Here is an 18,382-nt window from a genome sequence, read left to right as displayed (position 1 = left end):
CTAACTCGGATCTGTGAAGACAGGATCCAGGCAGTTTGATGTTTTATGTAGGATAAACCTGGATTTGCAGTTGAGTGTATATTTGATAGGAAGCTGCAGCAAATCCTGACTCAGTAACAAATGTACCTGTATTTGCTTTTTACATTTGCTTTTTACATTTTTAGATATACATGTAAAATACCTTAGGTGTACACTTGGGAACAATAGGTTGGATCCAGACTACTTTAGTTCAACTATGTTTGTATTAAAATCAATGGGACTTAAGCCATGACTAACTTGTCACATTGATTTCTAAGTTAAACAAACTTAGTGCAATCCTATGCATGTCCGACAGAAAAAAAGTCCTACAGCTTCATGCTGGTTGGGGAATGCTGGGAGTTATAGGACTATTTTTGTCTAAATATGCATAGGATTGTACCCTTGGGCTGCACTCCTATATGCACTTACCTGGGAGTAAGTCCTACTGAACTCAGTGGGACTTATTTCTATGTAGGCATGCATAAGATTACACTGTAGATCTGGATCCAACCAAAATGTAACAAGGCTTCTTTTTGGTTGAAATAAAAAGTGAAGGCTGAAAGCTTATTCACAGAAATAGCTTACTGGGAGATTTATGTGTATCTTAAATATTTGTGAGCAAGCAGCTCAAAATTCCTCACTTCCTTTCTTTAAAGCATTCTGCATTGTTGTGTGGGGGAAATCTCCATAACTTCTCCAGGATTGTGGGATAGTGTTCTTTCTTGTCCGTTGATGAGGGGGCTGACCAAGTCAGATTCCAATCTGTTTTCATATTTCCTTAGGTCAATTTTGTTGCTTGTCAGCTGTTTGCCCTCTTGGCTGCATTTTGGTTTCGCTTGTACTTAAGCCCCAGTCATACCAACTCTGGTGTTCGTCATGCATTTGCCACCATTTTGGGAATATATTTTGCTGTCTTCTGCTTTGGTTGGTGAGTAATTGCTGCCTAACAATGTATTAAAATGAGCAATGTCTTTAATAGTGTGTATGCTGCAAGCTTTAAAGCATTTTATCAGGCAACTATAACATTAACACATTTTTTTTTAAAAATGTTTTGTCATTAAATAGTTTCTTTAAAAGAAGATGCACCTAAGATTCAGTGTGTGATTTAGGAGCAAACTAGTTTTCTTGATCCCTTTTCAAGTTATGTCACTGTAAACACTGGATTGGAGGCATGTAATTATTCCATATCACTTAGTTACTTTTCAAAAGGTTTTATCCTCTCCATTTATTGATCTTTGAATATGAAACTTGTGCTTCTTGTTTTCAAGGTATTCCATCCATATTTTTGTTTTAGTGATGATAAGCTATGGAATCATGAACATGGCCAGTATTCACAACATTCACAGGTGAGGTTACATGGCTACTGTAAGTAACGGGGTTGATTGTTGTTGTTTTTCACATCCTTTCATTAGATTGTTCACCAATCACAGAGCACCCCATATTTTAAACAAACATGAGTAGTGTAGTGGCTAGAGCAAGGGTGGGCCACTTGTGGCCCTCTGGATGTTTTGGCCAGGAGCGCTCATTATTCTTCACTGTTGGCTGTGCTGGCTAGGGCTGGTTATCTGAAAGACCATATTTCCCCTTTCGAGCCTGCCCATGCTCTGAGATCTTCAGGGGAGGCACTTCTCTCAGTCCCACCACCATCACAGGCATGTGTGGTAGGAACGTGGGAGAGGGCCTTCTAGGTGGCTGCTCCAAGGCTTGGAACTCCCTTCCCAGGGAGGCTACACTGGCTCCATCCTTGCTATGCTTCCAGAGGCAGGCAAAAGACTTTTTGTTCTGACAGGGCTTTGGGGAATAGTCTAGACCTCTGTTTATGCATTGGATTTTTAAAAATTGTTATCTGTATTTTAAATGTTTTAATATTGCCCCAGGTTTAATTATATTTTTAACTTTTCTATATTTCTCTTCATATGTTTTAATTGTACATATTTTTATTTTGTAAAGCTGCTTTGAGTCCCAGTATTGGAAAAAAGCGTAATACAAATAATAATAATAATAATAATAATAATAATAATAATGGTGGAAGTTATGGGTCAAAACATCTGGAGGGCCACAAATTGCCCAACCCTGGGCTAGAGTGATCATGAATGTGGCAACGCAGCTTCAAACTCATGCTACTCAGCGATGAAGCTCTCTGGGAAGCCTTGGGCAAGTCTCTCTCTTTCAGCCTAATGGACTTCATAAGATAGTTGTAAAGTGCTAAAGGTGGATCTGACTCTCGTTACACATGCTTTAGTTCCAATAATCCAACCTTGACATAACACAGTCTGTGTGGGTCTGCAGTTGAAGAGTATTTGGAAACTTCGGTTGGTAGAAAATGCCACCACCAGGCTACTTACTGGAGCATATTACTCCTGCCCCAACTTCACTAACTGCCAGTTCATTTTCTAGCATAATTCAAGAAGCTAGTTATTACTCTTAAAAACCTTAATGGTTTAGGGCCAATATATATTAAAGACTACTTTCCCTGTATAGACAAAGCCAATCTTTTTGCCCCTGATGGCTGTATATGGCAATGGGTGGCAGGTTGGGAGCCACATGCTGATGGTGAGTGTGGCCAGAAATGGTGATGACGGAGTCAAGACTGGCAGGGGGCAGGGGGCAGGGCCTGGGATCCCCCCTCACAGCCTTCCTCGCCCTACTGTCTTTCACATAGATACATACTGCTCTCCCACACACTCTCTCCCACACACTCTCACACCCACACATGCCATACAGACTCCCACCGTACCTTTTTTACAGGTCAAATCTGGCCTCCCCCATGACTCCCCCTCTTTGAGAGGAGAATGAGCCATTCTAGCCTGCCTTACTTTGTGGTTTCTCAAGGCATTGAGAGAATAAGCATAAAGCACAGAGGGCTAGAGTGTCTTTTGACACTATAGCCGACTTTACTCCATAGTTTCACTCTTACGGATCTTAATCTTGTGAACCGCCCAGAGAGCTTCGGCTATTGGGCGGTATAAAAATGTAATAAATAAATAAATAAATAAATAATCTTATACCATGGAGTATAATGGGACAGAACAGCAAAAGTTGCTCTAGCTCTGTGTGGCTTCTCTCTCAAGGAAAAAGGAAAGGAACCTCTCATGCAAGCACTGAGTCATTACTGACTCTTGGAGGGATGCCAGCTTAGAATTCAGGGAGTATAGTGGTCTATAGCATCCCTTCTACTCCACTCTTTGAGCAAGAGAGAAAACTGCCCTATATGTTTTAGACTTCAACTCCCAGGAGTCCCTTTCAGTATGGCCCATGATCATACTGGCAGTGGGCCATACTGACAGGGCCTTTTGGTGCTACATGAAGACTTTCTCCTGGTTGGGCATTTGGCTTGACTCCCGTGTCATCCTTTTATTCTGCTGTGGTCTGGTTTGATATTGTATTCTTATAATTTTAATATATTCTTTGAATTTTTTTGACCTGCCTTGAGTGCTCTGTTAGAATAGAAAGGTAATGTATAAATCTGGTAAATAAATAATGAATGAATGTCATCTAAGATGTGAGAAAGGAGAGCATACAAATGTAGCAAAAATTTCCCCCCACAATTTATAAGTATTTAAGATATCGGATACATCCAGAGAATTCAGCGGCTTATCCTTATCTTCTTTCATGATCTGTATTGGAAGCCCCCACCATTTTTGGTGTTTATCCTTACAACAATCTTTAGTAAGTTCCATTTGCAGATGGGAAACAATTTGCCACAAAAACACTGCATGAGTTTATTTGTGAGGGTTTTGAAAGCTAGTTAAACAGATGGGAGACCTGAGAACCCATTATAGGCTGCTTTGAGTTCAATGATGGAAGAAAGATGGGTAATAAATGTGCTAAATAACTGTTCTAATCAACAGAGCCTACTGTTCCTGAGCTAGGGAGGTCTGCAGATCACTTTACAGCTCAAAGCAATTTCTATTCTTACCAGTGCGTTGGATTTCCAAAAAAAACAACACAATTTTTATTCTTTGGAAAATATTTTCTTTAATGCTTCATTGATCTGAAAAACCTTTCTCCCCACCTTTTGCTTGGCTGGCATGAGCCAGCAGGGCTTTGTATCGTGTGGTAGATCTGGACTTTGTTTCCCCATTATTATTATTATTATTATTATTATTTATTTTTTAATCCCCATTATTATTTTTAAATGTCTGCAGTATGGTGAGGAGGACTGTGTTTGGGGAATATCAGCGAAAAGTCTTGCAATGTTTTGGAAACTCGTAAGAATTCTTTTTCCAGCACCTTTTTGTTTTCACAGTAGTATAGCATTTTATCATTGTAGTCTTTTAACCTTCTTTTTAAAATCTGTATTTTAAATCTCTGCATTGCTTCTCCGTTTTATTACGGCTTTAGTTTTATATTGTGGTTTAAGCTTATATATTTTATATTTTACACTAAACTTTATGGTTTTAATTTTATGAACTGCCCAGAGAGCTTTGGCTATTGGGAGGTATAGAAATGAAGAAAAAAAAAAGTAAATGGGAATTTATTGGAAAGCCATGGGTACTTGCAAAACTTAACTAGACAATTTTTTTTATATATGGCAAAATGATCAGATTTGATTGGGAAGCAGTTTTGAGTTTTGGTTTTCGTTGCTTCATTTAAGTGTGTCTGATTTTAGGTACTCTTTTGTGGCAGCTATGGGATATCTCACGCTGTGCCACATTAGTCGGATATACATATTCCACTATGGTATTCTCACTACAGATTTCTCTGGGTAAGTAGTAATAATACTTCTGTTAATATATTCTGTTCAATAATAAAATAGAAATAAGAGGAACTCAACGTCTTCTGGCTGATTGTTTTTATTGGACTTGTTTAACATTTCAAAATGAACATCCATTGTACTTATAACTACCGAATGTACCTGGCTTTGCATAGATTAGAATAGTCATTTCTTTGATACAATCAAGCCATTAAGCTAAATTACACAGCTGGCAGATTTGGACAGATTATGCCCGCTCTCTGTGACTGAAGCCATGGCCATTCCCCTAGGGAATGTTGCAGCCCCTACTCCATTCGCCCAGCGGTGTGTATGCTGCTGCATAGCTGTATAACTCTATTCCTTGAACTACTCCCTTGGCTTCAAACTATATTTGCCACATAGTGACTGAAGATGGTACTACAGCCTTTAAAAGGAAACGTTTAAATTAATTAAAATTAATTCATTGTAAAAACCAAATAACTCTTAGGTGCACATTCCTAGGGTCCCTTTAGTATGCATGCCAAGTTTCAGGTGCCTAGCGGTCACAGTCTTGGAGATATGGTGCAGACTCATGCACACAGCTTTATTATTATAGATGACTGTGTGGTAACCTATTTTCTGGATAGGTTAAGTGTGACTTATCTACTGATTTGAATATGCCAAGTTTGTGGTAATAACATACAGTTGGCGTTAATTTCACAGATTAGGCTTTGCTTTTGTCCAGTGCTATCCACGTTAACTACCTCACAGATTCCCCCAGGGACAAGAAGAGCTTATGAGGCAGACCATGCTGGGTGAAGAGTTCCAAGGAGATGAGGAAGCTAGAGCAGGGAACTTAAAAGTGAAAAGTCTGTTGAAAAAGGACATAGTAGGGAATGACAGTAAAATAGGTGGTGGTGAAGGAGAAAGAGGCTTGAGGAACACAGCAGAGGAATCAGGGAATGGAGACAAGGTGTAAATAAGACAGGAGATTCTTGGCAGAATAATATTCCAAACCTTATTATAAATTTGCATTTCAAAAGAAACATGGCCATCAATAATGAAGGGCTAGGAATGAGCAGCTGGGCACTGAAGAATCCATAGGAAGGTGTGATCTAGTCTATTGCTCAAAAAGCAGATATGTATACTATATCATGGGTGTGCAGAAGGTAGATCTCCAGATGTTTTGAACTTCACCTCCCAAAAGCCCTGTCAGGAATGCTGGGAGTTGAAAGTCTAAAACATCTGGAAATCTACTTTGTGTCCATCTCTGGTATATAACATACCAGCATCATAGTTTCTTTTCTACTTGCTTAAAGTATTGGCACTGGTTCTGCTTGTTGATATGTTTTACCCTTTTGAATTTTTAAAAATTGAAAGGTTATATTAGTTCTTTCTGTAATTGCATGTCTTCTTCTTTTATGCCAAGAGGATTATGTTGGTGAGTTGCTCTGTGTTTTCTTTTTAATGTTTTATAATTTCCTCTCATGTTTGATGTCATATAATAATAGCTGATGGTGTTTCTGACTTTAGAAGAGTAGTAATTGCTGTCCAAATAGATTGAGCACGCATACCTGTAGTCTTTGAACTGTCTACAGAATCCTTGCCAGCTAGAAAGCTTTTTTTCTCTTGCATTCAGAAAGGCAAGCTTGCACTTAATCAGTAAAATGTATTACAGTTTTCTAGCATGACCACATGCGAAAGAGGGCAGGACTCGTGCACCTTTAATAGTTACATAGAAGAAGAAATGTCAGTAGCACATTGATAGAATCTATTGCTATTTATGTGTGCAGAGCTACTTGCTTTGTGAGTGTGCACACACAATCTTTGCTAACGCAGTATGTATGCCCAGAGATCGCCCCAAAATTTGGCTTGGCCTGCAGACTGCGTTTGAACACAGAACGTCCTATTCCAGAGGACATCCTGACAAAGAAATGTGGTCAAACAATTGTGGAACAATGGTCACAAATTCATTGCTATGTGCCCTTGCCATTGCTAAAGTTATATTTTATTAACATTTATATACAGTCTTATCTACTAAAAAGCCATCAAGGCATTGTGCAATGATTTAAAACAATAACTTGCAGCAATAAAACAAAAACATTAAGAACAGTAAAAACATTTAAAACAATGAAAACTACATATTTTAAAAAGCTAAATTGAAAAGATGAGCCTTCACACCCTTCCTAAAGACCAGGAGAGTGGGGCCAATTGTAGTTTTTGAGGGGGCACATTCCACAATTTTGGGGCAACATAGGAGAAAGCCCTTTCACTTGGGCTCTTTGGATATGGTGTCCTCAAGAGAGCCTGTCTGCAGATCTTAATACCTGGGTAGGTTTATACTAAGACAGATGGTCCCCTAGATAGCCAGGTCCTAAACCATTTACGACTTTAAAGGTTAAGACCAACACCTTGAATTGAGCCCAGAAAGCAATTGGCAACCAGTGCGGATTTTTCAAGACAGGTGTAAAATGGTTCCAATACTGTGCACCAGTTAGCAGCACTGGTTAGCAGCACCAGTTAAAGCTCCTGAACGCTCCTCGGGTAGCCTCACAATGGGCCTGTTCAGAAGACACCTTAAACCATGGCTTTAACCATGGTGGTTAAGCCAGAAAGCCAGGCTGTTCAAAAGACACCTTAAATCACAGGTTTAACCACAGTAAATAAGCCTTTTTGCTTTATTCACCGTGCTTAAAGTTATGGTTTAAGGTGTCTTCTGAACACAGCCTGGCTTTTTGGCTTAATCACCGTGGTTAAAGCCATGGTTTAAGGTGTCTTCTGAAAAGGGCCATTGAGTGCATTGCAACAGTCATAAGTGTGATGTAACCAGTGCCTGGATAACTGTTGCCAAGTCAGACCAATTCAGGAAGGGACTCAGCCGGTGCGTTCAGCAAGGGTCTCAGCAAATGCCGTCCTTGCTACTACTGCCTCCTGAAAATCCCGAGGCAGTGTAGTATCAAGGAGCATTCTCAAGCTGCGGACCTTCAGGGAGAGCGTAACCTCTTCCAGAACAGGCTGAATTCCAGTCCCTGAATCTGGCTTTCTACTTGCCAACAACACCTCTCTCTTGTCTGGGTTTCACTTCAGCTTGTCCACCTTCATACAGCCCGTTTTCGATCGCAGGCATGTTCAAGGGGTATGACTGCTTTCTTGGTGTTAGAGGCCTATAGAGTTTGATGTCAACATATTGGTAGCACCCACTCCAAAGCTCTAAATGATCTTTCCCAGCAGCTTCATGTAGATATTAAACAACATGGGGGACAAGATAAAACCTTGTGAGACACCACAGGCCAATGGCCGTTGAGTTGAACAGTGATCTCGCAGAGCACATTTGTATTCAGAGCACAATATCTAATTCACAATGAGACATAAGGTGTGTATTACTCAAGCTATTTAGGTAAGAACCAATATTTTCAGCTATGTGAGGGAGACTATTTAGAGCTAGTGCATATTATTTATTTATTCAAAATGCTTATATCACATCTCTCCGAACATTCAACACAGCTTACCAATATGATTAAATTAATAAAAACCCTAAATACACAGGAAAATATAACTATGCCTTAGTAATTGCAAAAAACATTAAACAGCCCTACTAACAAATCAGGAAGACATTGTGGAGTATTGAACATGTTGGCCCACCTTGCCAGGAAGCAAACCACTGTCAGGAAGTAAACCAATGCAATTTCTGAACAGTCTTCAAGGGTAGTTCTGTAGAGTATTGATTACAATAGTTGTGTTCTGATGCATAAAGGGCAGTTGCTATTTATTTCATTGCCCTTAATAGTTTCTGTACTGTCTTAAAAGCATTAGATTTCTCTGCATTATATGATAAGGGACTTTAATAATTTTTGCCAATTGAAGTGCCCTGAAGTAAATTATGAAATGTGTAACGTTTTGCAGTAAAAAACAACAATTAAAGTAATTGTCACCACAATCCTATGCATGTTTGCTTGGAAGAAAATAACTTTCTGTTCAGTGAAGCTTACTCCCTAGGATTGCAAATGGTGGAAATGTAGTGTAGTGGATAGAGCATTTGACTTGGACTAGGGAGAGCCAGGTTCACATCCCCATTTAGCTACAAAGCTCATTATGTGAACTTACCTAACCTACCTTAGCAGATTGTTCTGATGAAAATAACTCCATGTATGTTGCTTTGAGCCAGAATAGTTTATGAATGTGAAAAAAATATAAACACATTTTGAAGCATCCTAGATATGACACAGACAGTTTTTTTTTTTTTTTACATTTTCATATAGTCCATTGATGGTTGTAACACAGAAGATCACAACTCTTGCTTTCCAGGTGCATGATAGTAAGAAAGATTTCATTTCTACTTACAGTCCCAATGTCTTCTCCAAAAGTTATTTAAATAGATACTGGCAATCTTTGGGGGAAAGTAGACTGTTTGTGCTGCATTTTCCAAGATTTTAAGTCATTTTTTTTACGGTTAAGGTTCAATCTGCCTTTCTTTGTAATATATTAAAAAACACAGTCTGAGCTGAAGTACATGGAAATATGATCTCACTTAACACTTCTTTTGCTCTGCTGTTTTCATTATAGTTAGAAGAGAATGGAAGCATCATAACTGATTCTGCTAAATTTCAGTGGTTTACTGTAGAGATCCTAAGTATGTTTTCATGAGTCTCCTGCTTGGCTGCTTTGACAAAGTAACTTTGTTAACTAGGTCATGTTTATGAAAGGATTAAAAAATGGCATAAAGTCCGCCACAGAATGTATGTCAAAATCCTTTTTTCCTTGGAAACAGAACTATCAAAATAGTTTTGCAACACTGTTTTCACCCCTTTCTGGGCTTTTTATTTAGGGGTGGGGAGAAAGGGATTGTGGTAGATAAAAATACAAAACCTAGAATCTTTATATCCTTAAGCTTTATTCTGATCATTTTCATCAAATAACTCCTATTCAATGGGTGTTGTTTGCGCCTGTCACAGACTCTCAGCCCAGCCCACCTCACAGGGTTGTTGTTGTGAGGATAAAATGGAGAGGAGAAGGGGAATTATGTATGCTGCCTTGGGTTCCTTGAAGGAAAAAAGGGCGGGATATGAATGCAATAATAAATAAAAATAAAATAAATAAATAGTGGAAATTCTATTTATTGCATAAATTACTTACTTTCAAAAATAACCTAATAAAGTTAGGGTGTTTCTTTCCCACAAATTCAAAATAGGATCCAGTTTTGAAGTTGTAGTTCTGGAATGGAGCAATGCACAGGGCTAGTGACAGACTTGAGGTTTGTCCAAATATGAGTCAAAGGGCATATCTGCATTATAGGCATGCAGCCTATGTGTGTCTACTTAGGAGTAAGTTCCATGGAGTTCAATGGAACTTACTTCCAGGTAAGTGCATATAGGAATGTAATGTTAAACCAGTTTAATAGTCTCTCTCACTCCAGAGATTTACAGGAACATAGAAACCTATCTTGCATCATGCCAGACTATTTATCCATTTACCCCAGTATTGTCTACTCCGATTGGCCCCAAGGCATGGTCTGAATGCCCATGAGGCAGCCACCTTGGCAAAGCTAAGAAGACCTGGGTATGGTCAGCGATTGGAGGGAGACCACTTAGGAACCGCATGTAGCCACCTTGACTTCCACAATGGAAGAAAGGTAGGATAAAAATATAATAAATAAATAAGTGGGTTCTCATCTTTCCATTCCCTCCTATTTGATCCTTTTACATAGAGATGCAAGGACTAGAACCTGGAACCTTCTGCTACTGAGTTATGGTACTTCCCAATCCTGAAACTGCAGTTCTGTAAGGGGACTGCTAAGGATCTCCAGAATTCCCTGGAAACTACGATGACCAGTTAAAATTAATATAAACCCAATATGGGTTTATAGTGTAAATATACATTGAATGTGCCTTTAGCTGCAGTTTAGATTTTGCAGGTTGATGTCATATTTAATGTGACTACATGTAAGGGAGGGGGATAGTTTGCTAAGGTGAAAAGTATATGCACTGCTTAAACCTTGCAGGCATTGCTTCAGTGCTGAAGTGGGAAAAAGCAAAGCCCGTAAAAAGAAAAGGAGAAAATACGAAGGAAAGGGCTCCTGAAACGGTGGCTGTTAAAAAGAGAAATAGAGGCAGGATTTCTATGCTCTTTCATCTCCTCCTCCCTAAGCGGAGTCACTATCCCAAAGAAGGAGGTGAGCGTGGAAGGGGGGGTGGGAAGCAGTAGGAGAAGAAGGGGCTATAATGTTCAGAGCATCGCAGTTCCCACACTGGATGTATCTCTTTCAATCTCTCTCTTTGCTAGCAGCAGCAACACCAGGGATTCACCACAGAGATGAGACAAATGGTTATTTTTCATTTGGTCATCATGCAAAGTGAGTCCTTTCCTGCCGTTGTCGTTTGTTTTGAGTTTTTGCCAATGGCTTTTATCTCCCTCTGTGCTCTTAGAATCCAAAGTACCTTTTTAGTACTCTCCCTTCCCTTCCTACCTTTTCTCCTCCAAATAGACTCTTGCATCCATCCAGTAGGCAGCCATGACCACGGAGGAACACATCCCACTAAGTATTCTTCAGTGCAATGGAAACAGTTGTAGAAAACTGCATTTCCCCAGTATTGGCTCTTGAGTACTGAGAACATGCTGTAGCATTGCAATACAAAGGAGGACTTAGTGGAACTTTATGGAACAACTGTGATACTTATTTATTTATTGCATTTATATACTGCCCCATAGCCAAAGCTCTCTGAGCAGTTTACAAAGATGCAAGGAGGAGGGAAAATTGTTTGATACTCTTTTTCTTTATTGGAAGCAGCTGAGCAAGAATGCAGAACTTCAGGCCCAGTAGCCAAATCTGGCTGTCCTGGGTTCCAAATCCAGCCCTCTGGTGTTCCTAGATCACAATACCCCTTTCCTCCTACCATCGGTCATTGGTGGCGTTCTGGCTTTTGTGCAGTTTTTACCCTAATGTAAAAGGTAGAAAAGGTGTTCCTAAGGGTTAATTTCTGGCAGTAACAGCTTTAAGCTAAAATATGCTGGGGTTTTCCTGATATTTTGGGCCCATCCCTTTTGCCTTGTCCTTTTTTGCCTTCAGTCCACCCACCACTGGAATGTGTCCCTTGAGAATTTCTCTGAAATGAAGTTGGCCGTTGGGCTGAAAGAGGTTCAGCTCTCCTGCCATAGATGTTTGTTAGGTTGGTAACTTCTTTAAAAAAAAGAAAGATGAAAAGGTAGGCTATTCAGAACAGGGCAAGAATAAATGTGGGACATTATGCAGAATTTGTTAATATACTTGTTATCACTTGTATTCATATTTGATTATTAACTGTAGTTGGTTTACCTCCCTGCAATGTCTGATATGATTCTTGTGCTACATATTCTTGCTAGGAATAGGTCGAAAAGCTGAAGAACTAACTACTGAGCAGAATCAACTTGCTATAAAGTAAGGAAGTAACTCTTCTGTTCTAATCTTTTAAATCTTAATCTTGTGTATATTGTATAGTTTTGTGAGATAGTTTAGGTGTTTGTTCTGTGACTCAATAGGATTTCTGCAGTGTTAAGGCACTGTAATCCATATAACTTCCCATACACTTTGCAACACTGGAATTAGTTTTATATTTTTGGGACCTATGCTTTTTTGAAGATGGGTTTTCCAATAATAGCCTCCATGCCTCCCAATGACTGATTTTTACTATGTGTTTTTTTTTCATGAACACTGTGATGTACATGCAAGTGTGTAACTAAATATCAGCTGTTGAAACATTCCAAAAAGGGAATTTGGAAGTTCTTGTAACTTCCCACTTCCCACACACAAAGTGCACATTGTAGAAACAACTGGTAAAGGAAAATTGCTTTAGGCTGTGATCCTAATCATTTTTTTCTTGTAGATTCTGTTGATTTTAACAGAGTGGGCTGACTTCCAAGCAAAGGTAGTTGGGATTAGGCTGTTAATACAACATCCCTTCTTTCTCAGACTGTTATGAGGAGAATGAATATTGAAACTTTCACTACACCACTCAGTATTTAACTCTACAAGACATTTAACTATGTTTTCAAAAATATGGCATATATGCATGTAGTTCTGGGGTTGTTTTTATCTTGGGGTCAGCTTTGCTGGATCTCCCAACATTTCTTTTAAAAGGCAGCCATATGAGGGTCCAATTTGGATCAGGGCCATAGTGCTGTGGGAAGGATAGTTTTAAAAACACTTTGCCCGATCTAAATCATCATTCCTTCCCCTGCCCCCAATGCTGCTACTATCCTTCTGGGGGAAAGATACGGATACATGCATGTTTTCCTAGCAGCTAGCAGAGAGGATTTAGAGCTGGAAAACAACATGGGTGGGTGTAAATTCCCCAGTACCACAAACTGCCTCCTTAAGGACCACTACTTTCATTTCAAATCTACGCAAACATTCAGATCGATATCAGAAGTTCTGCTCTGTGTCCCTGTTGTCACTTGGGCCTCAGTAGGGCTTTCTCAGCGACTGTACCATGACTGTGGAATATTCTCCCCAGAGAGACATAAGGCCTGGCTCTTTCAGCAACCATTTGGGTAGGGAACAAATTCTAGTTACATGGCTGCTAATTTTAATGTGTGTGGTGTTTTGTTTTGTTTTTTCATGTTTTTTTCTAGGATCTTTTGTAATCCTGGTCTGTGTGTGTTTTTAATTGACATTGTTGTTTTTAATGTTTGCCACCATTGCAGTGGAAAATGTGTGCCTTTGGACCAGGAGTTGGGATAGAAAATGTTTTAATAAAACAGTGGAGTGGTATATATGGGTGCTTTGACGGGAGGAAAGGAGACGGCAGGAAATCCAGTCATGGGTCACCTGCATCTTATCTGATTTGGGCCTTGTATGTTTTCTTGTTGTCTGTGGGTGAAGACAGACAGACATTCCAAATGGGGAGGAAGTTCTTTGATTTGAACTTTGATTTCAGGGCATGCCCCACTGCCCTGACAAGAAATACACAGGAACATAGTAACAGTGTGTTCAAACCACTTCCTCCACACTATTTGTAAAGACATCCATTTCTAAATTTGCTCACTACAAGGGATTTTGGCACCATATTCATGTTCCTCATTTTTTTCTATTGGGAGGGGAGGTATTTCAAATCCTGCTGTGTTTGCATGATCACGTTGGGGGAAATAAGTCATGGTGGCTTATTTCCCTCATTGCAAATGCCAGGGGGATTATCATAAATGGCGCTGGAGGCGCTGGAAACGGCACTGTGGTGCCATTTGCCTGACTTCCAGGGATAGGGAGATTCAAAGAAAGGGGGCCACGACACAGAAGAACCTTCAGTGTCGTGGCTGCCTTTCTCCGGAACTCCCTGCGCCTCGAGGTCAGGCAGGCAAGACCATAGTGCTGTTTCTGGCACCTCCTGAAAACAGTTCTTTTCCAGGGAGCATTCGTTAAATGACCAGTCATGGTTTTTACTGGCATTTGGTTTTTAATAATTTTAATATGGTGTTTTGATGCTTTTTATCTTTTTACTATTATGCCTTCACTGCTCACCACTCCAGAATCTGTTAGATATGGAGCAATATGCAAATACTGTAAATAAAATAAATAATAAATAGTTATCCTCAGCTGTGTGGCTTCCCATGTCTTGCGAACCCATCCAGTGTGGCTTGTTGCCATGGTTAACAATCCACCCCAGAACCCTACAGCAGCCCAAGAGTTCTGGGTGGCAACAAGCCACGCTGGCTGGATTCACATGACAAGGGAAGCTGCGCTGGCAAGGGTAATTTTGCTAATCCCTCCAGTGTGCAACTGGCATGCTCAGGGTGGTTAACAAGCCGTGGTAGCTTGTTAACTACCCTGAGATCGTATGAACTGGGTCACTGAATGGTGGGATGGAGGATCCCTGAGTGTTCCTTGTTTGCTTTCTCAGACTTGGGGTGCTTCCAGCGGGTTAGCGCTACTGACCAAAAGACAAACTGTTACCCTCCTTAACAGGTTGTTTTGGATAAGTAAAAAGGCAGAAGAAGTGTTGGGAAAATATGGGAGAGTTACAAATTGAAGATGACATCATCTGGAGATCTCTAAAATCCCAGGAGTGAGGCAGGGCAATTGCACGATGAAAGTCTCATCTGGAAGCACCCTTGAACTATGATGTTCCTCATATAAAGAATTAACTATCTTGTACTTATCAGTCTGCACTGAGTTAAATCATAAAACAGTATAATTTAAAGTGCTATTTAAACATATCTTACTCCTTTTTTTTTTAAAAAAAAGAAAGGTTGTTGTATTTTTTTGTAAAAGTGTGCCTGTTTAACAGGACAAGACCTTCCTTACTGGAGTATTTGAGCTACCAGCTGAATTTCATGAGTATCATAGCAGGCCCATGCAGTAATTACAAGGACTACGTAGCCTTCATTGAAGGGAGACATGTGCGGATGAAGTTATTAGAAGTCAACTGGAAAAAAAGGGGTCATGATAAACTTCCTGATCCTTCTCCATTGGTAAGTTGTAAAATGCCACGTATACACTTAACCATTTTTGTCACAAAGCAGTATCAACATCAATGCTAATAAGGACGTCCATGCTGAATCTGACCAAAAGTCCACCTAGTCCAGTATTCTCTTCTCATAGTGGCCAACCAGATGCCTCTGGGAAGCCCACAAGCAGGACGTGAGCGCAATAGCACCCTTCCGCTCACGTTCCCCAGCAACTGATATATATTGAGGCATATTGACTCTGATAGTGGTGGTAATATATATTTCCATCATGACTACCACCTATTGATAGTCTTTGTCTAATCTCCTTTTAAAGTCATCTCAGTTGGTGGCCTTCACTGTTTATTTATATTTTATATGCATGTAGAATAGGGAGGGATATAAATTCAGCTATCATATTTTAAATTTTAACCCACATATCCTGTAGGTTCAGGGCAGCCTTCAGTATTTTAATACTCCTTCCTCTCTCTCTCTCCTGTCTTCCTAACCGCCTAAACCAGGAGTAGTGAGCCTCAGGCCTAGGGGCTTAGTCTGTCCCCCAGGTGGCCTTGTCCCCTACCACCAACAGTTGGGTGCATTGCCGGCTACTGTGCAGTTTTCTCTGCATTCTAAAAGGTTGAAATGCCTCTCCTAAGTCTTAGTTACTGGCAGTAAGAGTTATGTGCTAAAATATGCTGGTATTTTTGGTGCCGCTCTCTTGCCTTCAGCCCCCCTCCCCCCCACTACTGGTACGCGGACCCCAAGAGCTTCCCTGAAATTGAATACCAGCCCTCGGGCTGAAAGAGGTTCAACATTTCTGCTCTAAACTTATAACTTTCTCAGATCCACAGGGACTGAATAGAAGTGCTTTAGATCTCTAGGCGATCAGATTCAAGGGTAATTATTAATTAAAATAATTTCCCTTCCCTCCCCTGTCTGTTACTGTGATTTTAGATTGTAAGCCATATGGCAGATTGTCTTGTTTTGTTTTATTCTGTACAGCGCCATGAAAATTGATGACGCTTTATAAATAAATATTAATAATATTAATAATAATTAGACAGTAAGAACAGCAAAAACTATCTGACCCCACAGTTAAGATAGATTCTTCCTCTCTGGTGCATTCACTGATTCATGCTGGGGGCTTACCTGACTGTTAGAGCAGTACGACAATGGAACCAGTTACCTAGGGAGGCTGTGGGCTCTCCCACACTAGAGGCATTCAAGAGGCAGCTGGACAACCATCTGTCGGGTATGCTTTAGGGTGGATTCCTGCATTGAGCAGGGGGTTGGACTCGATGGCCTTAAGGCCCCTTCCAACTGCTATTCTGTGCTTCTACCTAGATTTAGGGTTCGGTGGGAAATGTTTTCCCCCTCCCTGCTCTACTGCAAGCTGCTTACTTACCCTGTGTCTATGTAAGTACGCTTTCCCCATGTGCAGGCAGAAGGGATAGCGAGAGAAATTCTGTGGTTGTTTCAGTGCTGATCCTGGTTTGCAGGGACAATGTCCTGCTTAGTTGGACAATTTGGCCAAAATGTCCCAGTGTTTTTCCTCAAACCCAGATGAGGGGCAGGGAATTGCTGACTCATGAGGGAAGGGGGAAGGAAGAGAGCTTGTGACCCGAGAACTCCTGATTAGTTATTCATGTAACGTTGTGGTTTGTCACTGGTTCTGAACTACCCCATATTGTGCCACCAACTCCTTTTTGAAAACTAGCAAGTGTAGGCAATGAGTGACACTTTCACCGGCTAATTTCTTATGAGTCTTTCATGTAGAGGAAGCACATTGTCTTTTGGCCTTTCTTGTCTCAGAACTAATTGCAGCCATGATTTGTTTGTACTTTCTAGGGAGCTGTGCTGCACAAACTTTGTGTCACGCTTGTATCTCTGCTTTTGTTCCTGACGCTTACCAAGAACTTCCCAGTGACATATATTGTTGATAAACAATTTATCAGTAAGACTTCATTCTTGTCAAGACTTGGTTTTCTGTATGTTGTCATGCAAGCTTCAAAACCAAAATACTACTTTGCATGGACACTTGGTAAGTTTGTTTTAATGGTTCTTTTTGTATATATATCTGCGTGCACTGAAGGTTGATGTAATAGTTCTCCTTATACATTCACATAATGGACAGTATCCAGTACTGCTGCTGCACTTCTGCTCATTCTGTTGTGCCAGCAAGACCCACCACTAGCCCAACAGGCGGTTAACACTGCCTAAAGCAAGCCTGGAAATGAGCAAAACCACTTGTTTCTGGATTGGGACATGTCAGTGGAGCTCCCTTCTGCCCTGATTCTGCTTCTTTCCACTTGTTGCTTTAAGAACCGCTAGCAGTGGGCTCTGCTGGCACATGGGCAGTGTAGGATATGTAAATCTCTCAATGGATAAAACCTCATGGAACAAGTTCGATGCGCTGCTACAATTTCTGCCAATTTTCTGTTCAAAAATAGTTCTCTCTCTGATCAGAGGGACAGTCTGAACACAATTCAGAGTAGCAGACATGACAAAGTCCCCATGTATACGAAAGATCTGTAGATCATTATTAAGGCCGGCTTACTTTCTCTGGATTATGCCTTCTCTGTGCAGTTCAGTAAAAATTTCATATATCATATTAGTATGCCAAGAACCCATTGGAAAGCATCAGTCCAGTGTACTGTACTTTTTAAAGGCACAATTATTCACCTAGTTCCTCCCACCAGAGATGAACCTATCAATCCAGACCAGAGCTGTGTCAGAAGCAGAGTGCAGGTGCAACACACAGAGGTTCCTACAGAGCATTTTCATACTAATTCAAATGGATACCCACTGGGTATGCGGGGTGGGGGTGGGCGGAATTGGGTCCCATTTCAAGAGCGAATCTGCCTAATCCACAGCTCTCAAATACAGTTCCGTATAGGAATGTGGTCTGCTTAGCAATCTGCACCCTTCCTTATACAAGATGGTGAGAGAGAGCTGTCATTTACATTTTTCCTTAGTACTGGTTCCATTTGCTTGCTGAAGCTAGAAAGTGCCGTGCCTACCATGTGGCTTGAAAAGGCGTCTTAAAATGCCTGGAAAGCAGTGGTGTGTCACAATGTGCCTCCTGTTCCTAGGTACATTTCTGGAAAAAAAGATGGTTGCTCCCATATACTGATGGTGACAGTCATCTATTTTCCTTCCATAAAACGCCCCTGTGAGGCTACCACGGACATTGTGTGGAAAAAATATGGCAGCCCTCATCAATATATGGGATCAGCCATTTTTTTTCCTTTCAAAATGTACCCAGGAAGGGATGGCACA

General features: G+C 40.5%; 1 protein-coding gene across 1 annotated transcript in view; it reads left to right on the top strand.

Moving 5' to 3' along the window:
- Positions 1–18,382, top strand: part of MBOAT1 (membrane bound O-acyltransferase domain containing 1) — a 41,504-nt gene that overhangs the window by 13,271 nt on the left and 9,851 nt on the right. Inside the window, exons 2-8 of the mRNA XM_063129778.1 lie at positions 801–946; positions 1,287–1,364; positions 4,631–4,726; positions 8,953–9,008; positions 12,050–12,104; positions 14,947–15,130; positions 16,952–17,144. Of these exons, the coding sequence (XP_062985848.1) occupies positions 801–946; positions 1,287–1,364; positions 4,631–4,726; positions 8,953–9,008; positions 12,050–12,104; positions 14,947–15,130; positions 16,952–17,144 (808 nt within the window). The remainder of the gene's footprint in view (positions 1–800; positions 947–1,286; positions 1,365–4,630; positions 4,727–8,952; positions 9,009–12,049; positions 12,105–14,946; positions 15,131–16,951; positions 17,145–18,382) is intronic.

The sequence above is a fragment of the Elgaria multicarinata genome, chromosome 7 (assembly GCF_023053635.1).
Source record: "Elgaria multicarinata webbii isolate HBS135686 ecotype San Diego chromosome 7, rElgMul1.1.pri, whole genome shotgun sequence".
In the NCBI taxonomy this organism is placed as follows: Eukaryota; Metazoa; Chordata; class Lepidosauria; order Squamata; family Anguidae; genus Elgaria; species Elgaria multicarinata.
Note: the sequence above shows the minus strand (reverse complement) of the source record. Positions and strands in the feature narration are given on the sequence as shown.